General features: G+C 48.4%; 1 protein-coding gene across 2 annotated transcripts in view; it reads left to right on the top strand.

The window, feature by feature from the left end:
- Positions 1-9738: 9738 nt before the first annotated feature.
- LOC144501245 (lysyl oxidase homolog 3B-like) overlaps positions 9739-19752 on the top strand; it is a 151257-nt gene continuing 141243 nt past the window's right edge. For both annotated transcript variants that reach the window (XM_078224742.1, XM_078224733.1), the window contains exon 1: positions 9739-9861. In XM_078224742.1, coding sequence (XP_078080868.1) covers positions 9846-9861 — 16 coding nt within the window. In that variant the 5' untranslated portion in view covers positions 9739-9845. The remainder of the gene's footprint in view (positions 9862-19752) is intronic.

Here is a 19752-nt window from a genome sequence, read left to right as displayed (position 1 = left end):
TTACCACTTTATCTGGCAGCTCATTCCACACTCCCACCACTCTCTGCGTGAACAAGCCCCCCCTAATATTCCCTTTAAACTTTTCTCCTTTCACCCTTAACCCATGCCCTCTGGTTTTTTTCTCCCCGAGCCTCAGCGGAAAAAGCCTGCTTGCATTCACTCTATCTATACCCATCAAAATCTTATACACCTCTATCAAAGCTCCCCTCAATCTTCTACGCTCCAGGGATTAAAGTCCCAACCTATTCAATCTCTCTCTGTAACTCAGCTTCTCAAGTCCCGGCAACATCCTTGTGAACCTTCTCTGCACTCTTTCAATCTTATTTACATCCTTCCTGTAACTAGGTGACCAAAACTGTACACAATACTCCAAACTCGGCCTCACCAATGCCTCATATAACCTTACCATAACACTCCAACTTTTATACTCGATACTCCGATTTATAAAGGCCAATGTACCAAAGGCACTCTTTACGACCCTATCCACCTGTGACGTCACTTTTAGGGAATTCTGTACCCGTATTCCCAGATCCCTCTGTTCAACTGCACTCTTCAGAGTCCTACCATTTACCCTGTACGTTCTTGTACGAACCATGTAAAAATGGTTCCAGCTGAGGTGGGGCGAGTTGAGGAACGGGTTGGCCTCGGTGGTGGTGAGGTGGTCGGTCCATGCAGTGTTTGCAGTGGGTGTGAGATAGGAACACAGGAGAAGGCCATTTGGCCCATTGAACCTACTGCACCATTCAAACAGACCCTTTTTATATTCACTCGTGGGACATGGGCGTCGCTGGCTGGACAGCATTTATTGCCCATCCCTAGTTGCCCGAGGGCAGTTGAGAGTCAACCACATTGCTGTGGCTCTGTAGGCCAGACCAGGTAAATTCGGCAGATTTCCTTCCCTAAAGGACATTAGTGAACCAGATGGGTTTTTCCGACAATGATTTTATGGTCATCAGTAGATTCTTAATTCCAGATATTTTTTATTGAATTCAAATTCCACCATCTGCCGTGGTGGGATTCGAACCTGGATCCCCAGAGCATTAGCTGAGTTTCTGGATTAATTGCCTAGTGATAATACCACTAGGCCATCACCTCCCCTCGGCCGGTCATCTGCCTCTGTCTTTTTTCCCCCCCTCATATCCCTTAATGTTATTAGTATCCAGAAATCCACTGAAACATGCTGAATGATTGAGTTTCCACAGGCCTCGGGGAGGAGAATTCCAAACATTCTTCCTGATCTCAGTCTTGAATGACCTGCCCCTTATTCTGAGATTGTGTCGCCTGGTTCTAGATTCACCAGCCAGGGGAAACATCCTCTCCACATCGAACCTGCCAAGCCCCGTATGAATTTTCAATGAGATCACCTTTCATTCTTTAAAACTAGAGAATACAGGCCCAGTTTCTTCAATCTCTCCTTGTAAGACAGTCCTGCCATCCCAGGGCATTGCACTTCCTGTATGGGAAGTGTATTCTTCCTTGGATGAGGAGACCAAAACTATACACAATACTCCAGATGCAGTCTCACTCAGGCAGTATGACATCTTTACCCCTGTACTCAAATCCCCTTTGCAATGAAGGCTAACATACCTTTTGCCTCAGGAATACAGGAATTAGGAGCAGAAGTTACCAAAATTTGGCTCTTCGAGCCTGCTCTGCCATTCTATCAGATCATGGCTGATCTCTCCCTGGTCTCAAATCCACCTCCCCTCCTGTCCCCATCTCCCCTTATCCCTTTTTTAAATTAGAAATATATCTATCTATCTCTTGAAACCATTCAATGATTCAGACTCCACCGCGCGATGGGGCAGCGAGTTCCACAAATTCACCCCCCTCTGCGAGTAGTTCCTTCTCATCTCAGTTTTAAACCTACCACCTCTCAACCTATACCTGTGGCCTCTTGTTCTAGATTGCCCCATAAACATTTGGTCTACATTTACTTCATCAATCCCTTTTAAAATTCTATATACCTCGATCAGATCCCCTCTCATCCTTCTATACTCCAGTGAATTTAAGCCCAAACTGTTGAGGCTCTCCTCAATCTTCATCCCCGGAATCAATCTGGTGAACCACCTCTGAACTGCCTCCAATGCCGCAACATCCTTCCTCTAATAAGGAGACCAAAACTGGACACAATACTCCAGATGTGTCTCACCAACACCCTATCCAATTGCAACAACACTTCTGTACTTGCCTCCCTTATTTGCTGCATCTGTATGCTAACTTTGTGACTTATGAAGAATCGAGGACAGTCAGGTTCCAATTAATGGGTCATTATTTTGTAAGTGGAAGTTTTGTTGTAATGTAGGAAATGTGGCAATCAATTTGCACATGGCTAGATCCCATCAACAATAATGTTATAATGACTAGATAATCTATTTTAGTGATGTGATTGAAGGATAGATTTGATGGGCCGAATGGCCTCCTCCTGTACTGTGGGGATTCTATAGGTTATGACAAGGATACCCTCATGACCCAGTTTTTTTTTGGTGATTACTTTTACTGACACCAATGCTTTCCCGCCAGATTTTGATTTTGGTGAATTCTGTGCCCAGGGTCAGATTTTCTCTGTGACGAGGCCAGGCCTCTGCGTTCAGTGCAATAAATTGTGGTAAATTTACCTGATCTCAGCTGGAAAGCTTGAAGTTGTATTTGATTTGACCTGGGCAAAAGTCAGTATGCATTTCCCCCAGTTGCAATCTGGCCATGCTGGGAGCGTATTGCATGTCGGAACATCATGTGAGGAGTGTGTCTGAGCTTGGACTACGATTCTCTCTACACTCCCCCCCCCCCCCCCCCCCCCCCCCAACCCCAAACCACCATTGAAATGGCAATTTGCACCTGGAATCAATGGACCTATCCCGCCATGGATTTCAGCACAAAATGTAAAGAGGAACATGGGAGCTGCTAACCAGAAAAAGACACAAGTTTTTCAGTTTCACCTTTGACCATCTGATAATCGTATGGTGCAATGCTAACGCTGTTGTTGAACCAATTAGTCTACAGCACACTCCGACCTGGGGTAAGTGGAGCACAAAACAATCACCTGTTCCTACCAACCATGCCGTGTCCTCACATATATCTCAAATCGCCTTATCTCCAGATATTTGAATGAATCCGTAACTTCTGCCACCATCTCTCCAGGGCGCCTGTTTCCTGTAGTGAACACTTGCTTATTGATCTTGTTTCTGTCGATTATCTTTGAATTTATTCATCTTCGAGCGCAGGTTCTGTTGTTCAGGACCAGGTTAGAGGGAAGGTTGGGTGGGTGGAGACAGCAACAGGAAGAATCTACTCCTGAGTAGTGAGTGCCTTGGTCTGCCAATCCTCCGTTGATTGGACCTTGGGTGCAGGTATTTGCATGTCTTTCCACCTTGTTCCGACCACAGCAGATGTTGCTTTTTGAGCGACCCAGAGGGAAGCCTCTGATCTTTGTTTTTGCATTTTGAAAATGAGTTGGAAGAGCTTGTGACCCTAAAAGCACAGAACTCCAGTAGCACATTTAGGATTAAAATATTTATTAAGTCTTAAATGCATAAGATTGGGGCGGCACAGTGGTTAGCACTGCTGCCTCACAGCCCCCGGGACCCAGGTTCAATTCCAACCACAGGTCACTGGTTTTGCAGAGTCTGCATGTTCTCCCCATGTCTGCGTGTGTTGCCTCCGGGCACTCCAGTTTCCTCCCACAGTCCAAAGATGTGCAGGTTAGGTTGATTGGCCGTGATAAATTGACCCTAGTGTCGGGGGATTAGCAGCGCAAGTGTGTGGGGTCATGGGAATAGGGCCTGGGTGGAATTGTGGACGGTACAGACTTGATGGGCCGAATGGCCTCCTTCTGTACTGCAGGGATTCTATGATGATAAAGTTACACAATTAAAATGGTCTTAAAGAACCTCCCCCCTCCCCACCATCCCAAAATAAAATCCCTGTTAAAACACGCAAGTATCTCTTGGCAACAATTCCCTTATAGATTTTTAACCGTCGAATTCTAGTAACATTACCCAAGGTAAGGAATTGTTGTTACTTTATTAAAGGTTTACACACGACTCAAACTCTTCCACTCTGCTGTGGAAATCCAAAAATGAAGATTCAGAAACAAGCAGCTTTCTGAAAACAAATTTGTTTCTGGTTTGAAACTGGGACACGGCTTCAAACTCAAATCTGTCACAGCCTCACGGCACACAGACTTGGTCTTTGTGATACTTCCTCACAGCCACCACTACTCAGCTAAACATCTTTCCTTAAATATCCTTTTCCCCTTTCACCTCCAGTCCCATTATCCTCAAACACCTTTTTTTAATGCAACTGCCCCAAACATGAAAATCTTTCATATTTCCCAATTTTGTCTCTCCTTGCGGTCGATAAAATTGAACATACCTTCCTCCCCCTGTTTACCAATGAAATCTTTGTAAGATGGAAACGTTCCTCGTCACTTTGGAAATTCTTTTTGAAATTCAACAGAGGAAAAGCCAAGCCTCCACTTGCAATGCACCAGCCTACTGTAACTCAGACACATCAGAACACAGCAGCACAAATGCATGAAGCTCACACCTTTCTCCCATTACCCCTCAGTTCTCATAGGCAAGATATCTTTAGTAATTTTCCCCAGTTTAATTAATCATGGACACCCACACACATTCAGAGATTTCGTTACCCATATGGAATACTGAATCCCAAAAATATGTTTAAAAATCCATCGTCACAGCCTTTCCTTTCCGACTCCCACCCCTGTGCACCTCAGACCATGGCTTTGCTGCAACAGTCAACATTTCAATGAGTTGTGGCAGTAACCCAGCTACGACGTTCAACACTGAGCCACATTATTGGAAGCCTGCATGTGAAGGATGGTGAGAAGCAGAAAGATGAGATTAACAGGAGCAACATTTCCTTCTCAGGGCAATGGGAGGGAGGGAAGCGGTGGGAAGGCTAAGTGGCAAGACCCCAAATGTTATGTCTCTAGATATTATTTTTAAAGACTTGACAACTAGTATCCAAGTTTCCTCCCCTGGCTGTCTTTGTTGGCACAGATCCCAGAAATGACCTAGTGAGTGTTTCCTTCATGTGGCACAGTGGGTTAGCACTGCTGCCTCACAGCGCCAGGGACCCGGGTTCGATTCCCGGGGGCACGGTGACACAGTGGTTAGCACTGCTGCCTCACAGCGCCAGGGACCCGGGTTCGATTCCCGACTTGGGTCACTGACTGTGCGGAGTCTGCACGTTCTCCCGGTGTCTGCGTGGGTTTCCTCCGGGTGCTCTGGTTTCTTCCCACAGTCCGAAAGGCGTGCTGGTTAAGTTGATTGGCCAGGTTAAATTCTCCCTCAGTGTACCCGAACACACGTTGGAGTGTGGTGACTAGGGGATTTTCACATTAACTTCATTGCAGTGTTAATATAAGCCTACTTGTGACACCAATGAATAAACTTTTTTTAAAAACTCATCATTATTTGCCTTTTGATCTTCTGCCTTCTAGGTAGACTTTGGAATTGCAGTGATAATAGGAATGGACATGATGTGTATCATTACAATAATTGTAGCTTTTAGGCTTTGCACCCACATGACAACCATATATCTCTTCTCTGCACTGGAGTATCAAAGCTTACATCTTGGGGTGTCCCTCAGTGCTGTTTGGAGGGAATCCCATAAGTTTGGTTCAGCAGCAAGAAGGAATTGTGATGTCCCCAGGTTAGAATTGTGAGAGACCTGGAAGGAAACTTACAACTGATCATGTTCTATGACATTGCTGTCCTTGTCCTCAGCAGTGAAGATTATGGGCAAAGGAGGCACTCTTGATGTTGCATTGCACCCTATGAATCAAATACATTGCAACCAGGGTGTGCCAGTGGAATCGGGATAGAGACTGGCACCTGGCTACTGTTTCAAGTGAACTGCTCCACTCTGGATGATGATGAGCAACTGTTGTTGAGATTGCACCAGCCTCGCGAGTAGAAAGGACTCGAAAACACAACTGCTCCGTACCTGACCTGGGTCATACAAACAAAATAGGAGCCAATGTAGGCCATTCGGCCCTTCGAACCTGCTCTGCCACACACTAAGGTGATGGCTGATCTGTCTGTTTCGAATTCCACGTTTCCATTTCTTGTTTCCCTGCCTTGCCTATTTACCTTCTCTTTAAAATGACCCTGCCCTGACCGTATTCTGAGGTAGGGAGTTCCAAAGTCACACAACCCTCTGCAAAAACAAATCTGCTCGAAAAGGGTGACCCCTAATTTTAAAACAGTACCCCACTCAAAACAGGAAACCTGCCAAAGTGAACAGCTTCTCGTTTTCCCGCATTATATTCAATCTGCCAGATTCTTGCCCACTCACCCAACCTATCTGTATCCATCTGCGAACTTCTGATGTCTTCTTCGCTACATACTTTCCTACCTATCTTTGTGTTGTCTGCAAATTTAGCTACCACACCTTTGCACCCCCTCATTGATATAGATCTTTAAAAGTCGAGGCCCCAGCACAGACCCCTGTGGGTCTCCACTTGTCAATCACAGAATCCCTACAGTGCAGGACGAGGCAAAGAAAAAGACCCATTTATCCATACTTCCTGTTTTCTGCCAGCCTGCTGATCTTTTATCAATGCTATTATGTTACCCCTGATAAAATGAGCTTTTATTTTCTGCAATAATCTTTGATATGTCACCTACTCCAATGTCTCCTGGAAATCCAAGTCCGATACATCTCCAGGTTCCTTTCTATCCATGGCACATGCTGCTCCATCAAAGCATTCCAATAAATTGGTTAAACGTGATTTCCCTTTCACAAAATCATGATGACTCTTCCTGATTCGCTTGAGTTTTTCAATGTGCCCAGCTAAAACCACCTTAATGGTTGATTCTAGCACCTTCCTCAACACAAATATCAAAGTAAAGTTTATTTATTACTGTCACAAGTAGACTTACATTCACACTGCAATGAAGTTACTGTGAAAGTCTCCTAGTCATCACAGTCCAGCACCTGTTCGGATACACTGAGGGAGAACTTAACATGGACAATGCACCTAACCAGAACATCTTTCTAACTGTGGGAGGAAACTGGAACACCTGGAGAAAACCCACACAGACAGGGAGAATGTGCAAACTCCACACAGACAGTGACCCAAGCCGGGAATCGAACCCAGGTCCCTGATGCTATGAAGCAGCAGTGTTAACCACTGTGCCACCAGCCCCCAAGCTAACTGGCTTATAGTTTTCTGTTTTCTTCCACCTTTCTTTCTTGATAGAACCTGATGCTACCTTTCCAAAATCTAGCAGATTTTGGAAAATTGCCACCAACACGTCCACTACTTCATCAGCCATCTTCTAAGATGCTAGGGTGAAATCCAGCAAGACCCGGAGATGGGTTTGGGTAAACTACAAACTTATTTGTTTTATTATAAAACCAGCCTTGTCAAATAGAAAGGCAGAGTTTATTATCATCCAGTGCAAGATATTAAAATTCTTTCGCACACACATTTAATAAATAAAAGGACAGGAACTCTGCCAAAGGTTCGAAGTCAATGGTTCAAAGGGAAGATGACAGAGTCCTTGAAATGGCTCCCAGGTTGTTATCTCAGAGCTGCTCCGTAAAACGATGGATGAGTCTTGCACTGCTGGACTTGAGGAACACTTGCAGAAACTCACTCCAACATGTAGAACAGTTTAGAAGCAGCTCACATTCGCCCCCAGCTGTTAACAGGCTCTGGGCTGCAAAAGGCTGCTGGCTTCTTTTCACAAGGAGTTGGTCCTCCTCCTCAAAGGAAATCACGTTTCCAGGCATGTATTTGTTCCAGATCCATAAACTACCACGTGACCCCTTTTGTACACAGTCTGAGGGCTTCCTGGCTTCTTTCAAACTGCTTCAGTACCTTTTCTGGTAAATGGGTGGGTTTTTGGGATTAGCTGCAGCTGGGGTTCTGCATTAACACTTTAAGAGACAGTATCTTTCAAAACAAATTCTTGCAGAATGTTCTTCGTCCTTCACGATGGACCATTTTCTGTGACTCAAGTCTTCATGACAGTCTCACAAGGGTTTAATTGGCTGGCCATCCCATCCCATCCATGACCATTTCACACCCATGGGATCCATCACAAGGTGAACGAGAGCAGAAACGTCACGGGAACACCACCGTCTGCTGGTTTCTCTCCAGGCCACGCACCAACCTGACCGGGAAATAATATATCGCCGTTCCTTCAAAATCCTGGAATCCCCTCCCTAACAGCACTGTGGCTGTACCTACACCACATGGACTGCAGCGGTTCAAGAAGGCAGCTCACCATCACCTTCTCAAGGGGCATTTAGGGATAGGCAGTAAATGCTGGCCCAGCCAGCGATGCCCACATCCCAGGGATGACTTAAATAAAGCAATGAATTACTTAAACGTGGCAACTGCTCAGTGCATAGCAAGATCCCACAAGTAGCAGTGTTTTCACTCAGCAGCTGAGGGATTGTTTCGGTTGAGGGAGGAATATTGGCCAGGATACTGGGGGTGAACCCTCCACCAACCAACCCCCCTGCTCCCCCACCGCCTCTGCCCTGCTTCCGGGAGTGGGCACCACCTCTTTCACATCCAGCCAGGAGGGGAGACGTGCCCTGAGTTCCTGCAGCACAGGAGGAGGCCACTCGGCCCATCGTACCTTGCCGTGCCAGCTCACAGCCCACCCCCCCCCCCTGCACATTTCTCCTTTTCAAACGTTTATCCAATTCCTGGTTGAGATTCGAATCTGCTTCAGAGCTTCAGAGCACATCACAAACAAACTCTGTTCAGAAACATTTCCCCGCCCCCACCATCTCTTTTAACAATTCTCTTAACGTGATAGACTCTCCTGCCATTGGAAGCAGTTTCCTCTCTATCCCACTCTGTCAATGCTTCTTAAAACATGTTCATCATATTTCCTATCTACACTCTGCCATATGAGGACAATTCAATCTGACTGGGTGCCACAGTGGTTAGCACTGCTACCTCAGAGCGCCAGGGTCCCAGGTTTGATCCCCGACTTGCATGTTTAAAGTTTTAATAGTCTATTTATTTGTGTCACAAGTAGTCTTACATTAACACTGTAATGAAGTTACTGTGCGAATCCCCCAGTCGCCACACTCCGGCACCTGTTCGGGTACACTGAGGGAGAATTTAGCATGGCCAATGCACCCTAACCAGCAGGTCTTTCAGACTATGGGAGGAAACCGGAGCACCCCGAGGAAACCCACGCAGACACGGGGAGAGCGTGCAAACTCCACACAGTGACCCAAGTCCAGAATTCAACCCGGGTCCCTGGTGCTGTGAGGCAGCAGTGCGAACCACTGTGCCACATAACTGCCTAGTGGAGTTTGCACGTTCTCCCCATGTCTGCGTGGGTTTCCTCCGGGTGCTCCAGTTTCCTCCCACAGTCCAAAGATATGCGGGTTAGTTGGATTGGCCAGGCCAAACTGCCCCTTAGTGTCCAAAGATGTTAGGCTGATGGGATAAATGTGTGGGCTTACAAGGATAGGGCGGGAGAGAGACTGGGAAAGATGCTCTGTTGGAGAGTTAGTGCAGGCTGGACGGGCTGAATGGCCTCCTTCTGCACTGTAGGGATTCTATTCCCTGATAGTTTCTGTGGGTGTAAGTGTCCCTTTAAAACATGCAGTGCCCAGCGGTGTAAAATCAAAGAATCACTTTAGTATCCCCTAGTTCCACCCCTATCCCTGTCTGGATGATTCCTATTCCTTTCCCCTCTGGCTCTGGGCCACTCACTCCTGTTGGTTCTGTCCTCACAGTTCTGACATCAATCAAACTGAAAAAAATGAGATCTTGAGAGAGAGAGAGAGAGAGAACTGGAGTCAGACAGACCAGGCTGGGAGCAGGAGAGAGGTTGGAAATGTTTCCCAGGTCAGGTAGGATATTAACACAAGTACTTTCTCCCGTCAGAATGATTCCAAATACTTTCTAAATGATTGCTGGGGCGATATCACTGAATCTCTCCCCCTGGTTGGGGAGAACTCTTTTTTTTAACGAACTCTTTTATTCCTTTGTCCCTCTCAGACTGAAGCGTCAGAATGGGAGTTTTAAATTCTCTCCGGCTCATTGCGGGATGCTGTTGTTTTGCAATCAGCGAATGATCGGAATAGGGACGGTGCAGTTTTCACTGACTGGATCCCCATCCAAACCAAAGCTCATTTCAACAGAAACACAGCGCCGAGAGACACTCCGCCAAGCTCCGCACTGAGTAAAGAGAGAGAGACAGACAGAGAGAGGGAGAGACAGAGAGAGAGGGAGAGACACACAAACACACACAGAGAGAGAGAGGGAGAGACACAGAGAGAGAGAGGGAGAGACACAGAGAGAGAGAGATAGGGAGAGACACAGAGTGAGTCAGAGAGGGAGAGACACAGAGAGGGAGACACAGAGGGGGAGAGACAGAGAGAGAGGGAGAGAGACAGAGAAAGACAGAGAGAGACACAGGGAGAGAGAGACACAGAGAGAGACTCAGAGAGGGAGAGATACAGAGAGAGAGACACAGAGAGAGAGGGAGAGACACAGAGAGAGAGACACACAGAGAGACACACAGAGAGAGAGTGAGACACAGAGAGAGAGAGAGACACAGAGAGAGAGACACACAAAGAGAGACACAGAGAGAGAGACACACACAGAGAGAGACACACACAGAGAGAGAGACACACACAGAGAGAGAGACACGCTGAGGGACGCAGAGAGACACACAGAGACACACAGACACGCAGAGAGACACAGAGACATGCAGAGACATGCAGAGACACACAGAGACACACAGAGAGACACGCAGAGGGACACGCAGAGGGATACAGAGAGACACGCACAGAGACACGCTGAGAGACTCGCTGAGAGACACGCACAGAGACACGCACACACACATTCACAGTAACGCACACACTAGCACCAACAAGCACAAACTAACACACACATACACACAAGTGCTCACTAGCCAGTGATATGCACTGGGAAATGTAATATTGTCCAGCCTGGCTTTTCCTCGGAAGGCATTGAGTGAAACCCCGTAGGGGCTTGAACTGCTGTCACATATCAGAGAACAAAGAAAATTACAGCACAGGAACAGGCCCTTCGGCCCTCCAAGCCTGCACCGACCATGCTGCCCGACTGAACTGAAACCCCCTACCCTTCCGGGGACCATATCCCTCTGTTCCCATCCTATTCATGTATTTGTCAAGACGCCCCTTAAAAGTCACTATCGTATCCGCTTCCACTCCCTCCCCCGGCAGCGACTTCCAGGCACCCACCACCCTCTGTGTAAAAAATCTGCCTCGTACATCTCCTTTAAACCTTGCCCCTCGCACCTTAAACCTGTGCCCCCCAGTAATTGACTCTTCCACCCTGGGAAAAAGTTTCTGACTATCCGCTCTGTCCATACCCCTCATAACCTTGTAGACTTCTATCAGGTCTCCCCTCAACCTCCGTCGCTCCAAAGAGCATTGAGTTTTCGTTTAAGTTTTCACAGCATTTTGGTGATTTCCTTTTTTTGGGGGGGGGATTGTGAGTGTCGCTGCCTTGAGCCAGCATTACTGCCCTTGACGGGCTGCAGGTGAGCTCCCTCCATGAACCTCTGCAGTCCTCGTGGTGCAGGTATGTCTGTGAGGAGATGTCAGCCACACAAAAACAGGAGGTGCTACCTGCACCAAGAACTCTCACAACTTGCTGCGGGCTGTACAAAGGCAATTTGACATTCGGGGCCAGGCAGAAGCTGAGTATGGAGTGAAAGCTGTACGGAGACGCTGACCCAACCCTGTCCGCATGCCTTGATATATTCACCATGGAGGGGCTGCAGCACAGATTCAGCAGCACAATACCAGAGCTAAAAGGACAGCTTGGATATCCTAGGCTTGCATTCTTGTATATTCCCTGACTCCTCCCATGCCTCAGCTGCTGGAACCCTCATCCTTTGTCACCTCGAGACGTGACTCTTCCAACGCCTCTGGCTTCTCTCCCACATTCCACACTTAGTAATCATCCCGAACTCTGCAGCCCGGGGTCCCTGTGCACGCTGACCTACACTGGTCAAGCAATGCCTCTCCTCATAGAATCCCTACAGTGCAGAAGGAGGCCATTCGGCCCATGGGTCTGCACCGACACTCCGACAGAATATCTTAGCTGAGGCTAGGGGAGAAAAAAACCAGAGGGCATGGGTTAAGGGTGAAAGGAGAAAAGTTTAAAGGGAATATTAGGGGGGGCTTCTTCACGCAGAGAGTGGTGGGAGTGTGGAATGAGCTGCCAGATAAAGTGGTAAATGCGGGGTCACTTTTAACATTTAAGAAAAACTTGGACGGGTTCATGGATGAGAGGGGTGTGGAGGGATATGGTCCAAGTGCAGGTCAGTGGGACTAGGCATAAAATGGTTCGGCACAGACAAGAAGGGCCAAAAGGCCTGTTTCTGAGCTGTAATTTCTATGGTTCTATGGTTCTATGGACCTATCCCTGTAACCCCACATATTTACCCCGCTAATCCTCCGAATTTTTGATTTGATTTGATTTATTATTGTCACATTTATTAGTATACTGTGAAAAGTATTGTTTCTTGCGCGCTATACAGACAAATCTGACTGCAGCAGGGAAGAAGCTGTTCTTGAGTCGGTTGGTACGTGACCTCAGACTTTTGTATCTTTTTCCCAACGGAAGAAGGTGGAAGAGAGAATGTCCGGGGTGCGTGGGGTCCTTAATTATGCTGCTTTGCCGAGGCAGTGGGAAGTGTAGACAGAGTCAATGGATGAGAGGCTGGTTTGCGTGATGGCTACATTCACGACACATCATTAGACATTAAGGGGCAATTTAGCATGGCCAATCCACCTAACCCACACATTTTTGGAGTATGGGAGGAAACTGGAGCACCCGGGGGAAACCCACACAGACGCGGGGAGAATGTATAGACTCCACACAGACAGTGACCCAAGCCGGGAATCGAACCCAGGTCCCTGGCGCTGTGAGGCGGCAGTGCTAACCACTGTGCCGCCGTGCCTCGATTTGAAAATTCTCACCCTTGCTTTCATGTCCCTCCATGATTTTGCTCTTCGCCATCTTTGCATACTTCTCCAGCTCTGCTACCCTCCAAGATATCCGCGTTCACCTAATTCTCACCTCTCCAGCAGCCCTGATTTTAATCCCTTCACCATTGGTGGCCGCGCCTTCAGCTCCCAAGGCCCTAAGCTCTCGAAGAACTTCAGCCAGAGAGTGGTGAATCTGTGGAACTCTGTCGCAGAAGGCTGTGGAGGCCAGGTCATTGAGTGTCTTTAAGACAGAGATAGATAGGTTCTTGATTAATAAGGGGATCAGGGGTTACGGGAAAAGGCCATGGGGATGAGAAAAAAATCAGCCATGATTGAATGGGGGAGCAGACTCGATGGGCCGAGTGGCCTAATTCTGCTCCTATGTCTTATGGTCTTGTGGAATTTCTTCCCTAAATCTCTCCGTCTTCCTTTTCCTGAAACCTTTGATGAAGCTATCGGATCGAATATCTCCTTACGTGGCTCAGGGTCAACTTTTGGGGTGTTTCATTGTGTGAAAGGTGCTATATAAATGCAGGTTGCTGTTGTTTTGTGACTATAGAAGATTAAGGGGTGATTGAGGTGCTGAAACAGTGAAACACCCTGTCAAGTGGAGTGCTTGAAGCAGAGTTGTAACGAGGTGCCAATTTAAAATAGCTGTCCCCCTCACCGCCCAGTCTCTCGGGGGATTAGGGATGGACAACAGTTGCTGCTTTGACCAGTGATCAGTGACGGCCGTATCCTGTGAAAGAATTCTTCAAAAGCGATTCTTAATCTGGAATGTGTTTCTTGAAAGGATGATGGGAGCAGGTAACTTTCCAAAGAGAATTGAATAAATACTTTCAATGAGCTAGCACAGGCACAGTGGGCTGAATGGTGAAAGATCCAAAGACATGCAGATTAGATGGATTGGCCATGTTAAATTGCCTCTTAGTGTCAGGGAGATTAGTGGGGTAAATGAGTGGGGTTGAAGGGATAGGGCCTGGGTGGGATTGTTGTCGATGCAGACTCGATGGGCTGAATGGCCTCCTTCTGTACTGTCGGGATTCTATGAATGGCCTCTCTGTGCCGTATGTTTCTGAGACATCGAACATTTGCCCTGTCTGACATTTGGAAAAGATGATATGGCACTAATGAATGCAGAGGAGGGAATTTCACCCAGTGTCCTGACCAACATTCCTCCCTCAACCAACACCATCAAAGAGTCAGCACAGGAATGGTGGGCCAAATGGACACCATGTGGGCTGTAACATTTCATGATTTCATTGTGTATTCAATAGGAGGCTTTATGCATTCATGAGGGAAAAGGAAATGGAGAGACGTGTCTGGGGGTAGGCTGGGAAGAGGTAATTGGGGCGGGAGGAGTCTTGTGTGCACCACAGACACTGGCAGAGACCAGTTGGACCAAATGGCCTGTTTCCGTGCTGTAGACCTGAAGGAAATTCCCAGGGACGAAGGTTAACAAGGAGGGATGTCAGGGGAGGTTTCCATCCAAGGGTGAAATTGGGTTTTGGGAAGAGATGCCTGGGGAATATGCTACAGAGGGCAGTGTAAATGAAGCAGTGTAGCAGAGGCTAACTGGGGATGGAATGTTCCATTACTGCACGACATTGGAGTATAGACAGTTCCTTGTTTTGGTGGTTGTGTTGACATTAGCAAGTACGCACACACAGTCAGGTAGATTATTCCCCCAGCAGGAGCACTGATCTATTCTGCAGAACAGGCTGCTTTACCCTGTGGGAGGGGCAGTGGAGAAGGAATCACACTCTATTCATTCACAGCCACGGCTATAACAGTCTGGCTTTCCAGGAACATTTTAAACATCTCTTCCAAAGAGCTGGCACGGGTATGATGGGCTGAATGATCTCCTTCTTAGAATTATAGAATAGTACTGCACAAAAGGAGGCCATTCATAGAAATCATAGAAATCATAGAAACCCTACAGTGCAGAAGGAGGCCATTCGGCCCATCGAGTCTGCACCGACCACAATCCCACCCAGGCCCTATCCCCATATCCCTACATATTTACCCTCTAATCCCTCAAACTTACACATCTCAGTACACTAAGGGGCAATTTTTTTAGCATGGCCAATCAACCTAACCCGCACATCTTTGGACAGTGGGAGGAAACCGGAGCACCCGGAGGAAACCCACGCAGACACGAGGAGAATGTGCAAACTCCACACATACATTAACCCAAGCTGGGAATCGAACCCAGGTCGCTGGAGCTGTGAAGCAGCAATGCTAACCACTGTGCTACCGTGCCGCCCACCCCATTCAGCCCATCCTTTGAAGAATATTGAATCATAGAATCATACAGTGTGGAAGAGGCTCTTCAACCCATCGAGTCTGCACCGACATGTGAGAAATGCCTGACTTCCCACCTATCTGCCAGCACTTGGCCCATAGCCCTGAATGTTATGATGTGCCAAGTGCTCATCCAAGTACTTTTTAAAGGGGAGAGTGCGTGTGGGGGGGGAAGAGTGCGTGTGGGGGGGGGAGAGTGTGTGTGGGGGGGGGAAGAGTGCATGTGGGGGGGGAGAGTGTGTGTGTGGGGGGGGGAGAGTGCGTGTGCGGGGGGGAGAGTGTGTGTGTGGGGGGAGAGTGTGTGTGTGGGGGGAGAGTGTGTGTGGGGTGGGGGGGAGAGTGCGTGTGGGGGGGGAGAGTGCGTGTGAGGGGGGGGAGAGTGCGTGTGGGGGGGGAGTGCGTGTGGGGGGGGAGAGTGCGTGTGGGGGGGGAGAGTGCGTGTGGGGGGGGAAAAGTGCGTGTGGGGGAGAGAGTGCATGTGTGGGGGGAGAGAGTGCGTGTGGGGGGAGAGTGTGCGTGTGTGGGGGGAGAGAGTGCGTGCGTGTCGGGGGAGAGAGTGCGTGTGTGGGGCGAGAGAGTGCGTGTGTGGGGGGAAAGTGTGCGTGTGTGGGGAGAGAGTGCGTGTGTGGGGGGAGAGAGTGCGTGTGTGGGGGGAGAGTGCGTGTGGGGGGGAGAGTGCGTGTGTGGGGGGAGAGAGTGCGTGTGTGGGGGGAGAGAGTGCGTGTGTGGGGGGAGAGTGCGTGTGTGGGGGGAGAGAGTGCGTGTGTGGGGGGAGAGAGTGCGTGTGTGGGGGGAGAGTGCGTGCGTGTGGGGGGAGAGAGTGTGTGTGTGGGGAGAGAGTGCGTGTGTGGGGGGAGACTGCGTGTGTGGGGGGGGAGTGTGCGTGTGTGGGGAGAGAGTGCGTGTGTGGGGGGAGAGTGCGTGCGTGTGGGGGGAGAGAGTGTGTGTGTGGGGAGAGTGTGTGCGTGTGTGGGGGGAGAGTGTGTGTGGGGGTGCGAGAGAGTGTGTGTGTGTGGGGGGAGAGAGTGTGTGTGTGGGGAGAGTGTGTGCGTGTGTGGGGGGAGAGTGTGTGCGTGGGGGGGGAGAGAGTGTGTGTGGGGGGAGAGAGTGCGTGTGTGGGGAGAGTGTGTGCGTGTGTGGGGGGAGAGTGTGTGTGTGGGGGGGGAGAGAGTGTGTGTGGGGGGAGAGAGTGTGTGTGTGGGGAGAGTGTGTGCGTGTGTGGGGGGAGAGTGTGTGTGTGGGGGGGAGAGAGTGTGTGTGTGTGGGGGGACAGTGTGTGTGTGTGGGGGGACAGTGTGCGTGTGTGGGGGGAGAGTGCGGCGTGTGTGGGGGGAGAGAGTGCGTGTGTGGGGGGAGAGTGCGTGCGTGTGTGGGGGGAGAGAGTGTGTGTGTGGGGGGAGAGAGTGTGTGTGGGGGGAGAGAGTGCGTGTGTGGGGGGAGAGTGCGTGCGTGTGTGGGGGGAGAGAGTGTGTGTGTGGGGGGAGAGAGTGCGTGTGTGGGGGGAGAGAGTGCGTGTGTGGGGGGAGAGAGTGCGTGTGTGGGGGGAGAGAGTGCGTGTGTGGGGGGAGAGAGTGCGTGTGTGGGGGGAGAGAGTGCGTGTGTGGGGGGAGAGAGTGCGTGTGTGGGGGGAGAGAGTGCGTGTGTGGGGGGAGAGTGTGCGTGTGTGGGGAGAGTGTGTGTGTGTCGGGGGAGAGTGTGCGTGTGTGGGGAGAGTGTGTGTGTGTCGGGGGAGAGTGTGCGTGTGTGGGGAGAGTATGTGTGTGTCGGGGGAGAGTGTGTGCGTGGTGGGGAGAGTGTGCGGGGGGATAGTGTGTGAGAGAGTGTGTGGGGTGAAAGTGTGGGGGTAGGTGTGTGGAGGGGGGAGAAAGGGGGAGAGAATATGGGGGAGAGAGAGTACCGGGGAGAGAGAGTGCGGGGGGGGGGGGGGGGGGGGGGCGGGGGGCGGTGAGTGTGGGGGAACTGTCCTACCTTTTAGTCTTTCTGCCCGGTCCACTGGGGCCACATCTGGCCTGATGCCTCTGTAATTCCCTTGCTTTAACACCAGGACATGAATGTGGGATGCCGGGTTCATTGACCTCAAACTGAATTGAAAATTCAAGCATGCAATGATCACTCATCCCTGGAGGACCCTTCACCAGAAGATCATTAATTAATCACATCTCATTACACAATACTAAATCCAGAATAACCAACAGATTTTTCCAAGAAACAATCTCTAATACACTCTCTGAACTCTCCCTGGAGACGATCCTTGCCAATGTGATTAATCCAGTCTATACGCACACTATTACTATCATCATAACTTTGTTACAAACCCCCAGTATTATCTGCTTTATATTATGTCCTACTGGGAAGCGACCATTCGGGGACCTGTAGATCACTCCCATTGGGGATTTCTTTCCCTTGCTATTTCTTATTTCTACCCAGAGTGATTCTGCATCTTGATGTCCAAGGCCGATGTGATTTCTCACTACAGCACCGATCCCTTCCTTTACTAACGAAGCTACACCACCTTGAGTCATAGAGTCATAGAGGTTTACAGCATGGAAACTGGCCCTTCGGCCCAACTTGTCCATGCCGCCCTTTTTTTAAAAGAAAACCCTAAACTAATCCCAATTGCCCGCATTTGGCCCATATCCCTCTGTACCCATCGAAAATTCTACCCGCCTCTACTATTACCTCTGGCAGCTTGTTCCAGACACTCACCACCCTCTGTGTGAAAAAATTGCCCCTCTGGACACTTTTGTATCTCTCCCCTCTCACCTTAAACCTATGCCCTCTAGTTTTAGACTCCCCTACCTTTGGGAAAAGATATTGACTATCTACCTTGTCTATGCCCCTCATTATTTTATGGACCTTTATAAGGTCACCCCTCAGCCTCCTACTCTCCAGAGAAAAAAGTCCCAGTCTATTCAGCCTCTCCTTATAACTCAATCAATCAAGTCCTGGTAGCATCCTAGTAAATCTTTTCTGCACTCTTTCTAGTTTAATAATATCCTTTCTATAATAGGGTGACCAGAATTGCACACAGTATTCCAAATGTGGCCTTACCAATGTCTTGTACAACTTTAACAAGACGTCCCAACTCCTGTATTCAATGTTCTGACCAGTGAAACCAAGCATGCCGAATGCCTTCTTCACCACTCTGTCCACCTGTGACTCCACTTTCAAGGAGCTATGAACATGTCCCCCTAGATCTCTTTGTTCTGTAACTCTCCCCAACGCCCTACCATTAACTGAGTAAGTCCTGCCCTGGTTCAATCTACCAAAATGTTTCACCTCGCCCTGGTTCAATCTACCAAAATGCATCACCTCGCATTTGTCTAAATTAAACTCCATCTGCCATTCGCCAGCCCACTGGCCCAATTGATCAAGATCCCATTGCAATTGGAGATAACTTTCTTCACTGTCCACTATGCCACCAATCTTTGTGTCATTCTTTATGTTCATTTCATCTGCCACGTGTCTGTCATTGTATCAGCCTGTCTATATCCTCTTGAGGTCTATCACTATCCTCCTCACAGCTCACAGTATTTCCAAGTCTTGCATCATCTTCAAGTTTTGAAATTGTGTGCTGTGCACCCAGGTCGATGTTATAAACATAGATCATTAAAAGCAGTGACCATCTCCCTCTATATACCATCCCCCAGCCAGAACCAAGTAAGGTCTTATATAATTCAGGTTTTTCATACGATTAAATTAAATAATTAAACTGTTGCAATATGAAATTTGAGCGATGCTAAAGATTAATGTTTCTAAATGCTACAAAATAAAGAAGTCTATAAAATAATGAGGGGCATAGATCAGCTAGATAGTCAATATCTTTTCCCAAAGGTAGGGGAGTCTAAAACTAGAGGGCATAGGTTTAAGGTGAGAGGGGAGAGATACAAAAGTGTCCAGAGGGGCAATTTTTTCACACAGAAGGGGGTGAGTGTCTGGAACAAGCTGCCAGAGGTAGTAGTAGAGGCGGGTACAATTTTGTCTTTTAAAAAGCATTTAGATAGTTACATGGGTACGATGGGTATAGAGGGATATGGGCCAAATGGGGGCAACTGGGATTAGCTTAGGGGTTTAAAAAAAAGGGCGGCATGGACAAGTTGGGCCGAAGGGCCTGTTTCCATGCTGTAAACCTCTCTGACTCTATGGTTCACAGTAAAATGTCTCCTGGCACTGATATTTTTCACTTGAAAAAGCATCGTTTTACTGACATTTGAAGACTAACATTATTAATACGTGAGAAAACGATGTAATAATAGATTTAGAAATTATATGGCCAACGCATTTCCTTCGAGCTCCTGATTCAAACACTATGACGACCTCAACTCCAAACACACGTCAGCCCAAAAAACATTGTACCATTCCCCCAAACCTGACACAAATGAGATCTGGAAGAGTTGTAGCATCTCCAGACTGAATATGTAAAGATTAAAGTTTATTTATTAATGTCAC

This window comes from Mustelus asterias, chromosome 1 (genome assembly GCF_964213995.1).
Source record: "Mustelus asterias chromosome 1, sMusAst1.hap1.1, whole genome shotgun sequence".
NCBI classification, from domain to species: Eukaryota; Metazoa; Chordata; class Chondrichthyes; order Carcharhiniformes; family Triakidae; genus Mustelus; species Mustelus asterias.
This window is presented reverse-complemented; position numbering and strand designations above follow the sequence as displayed.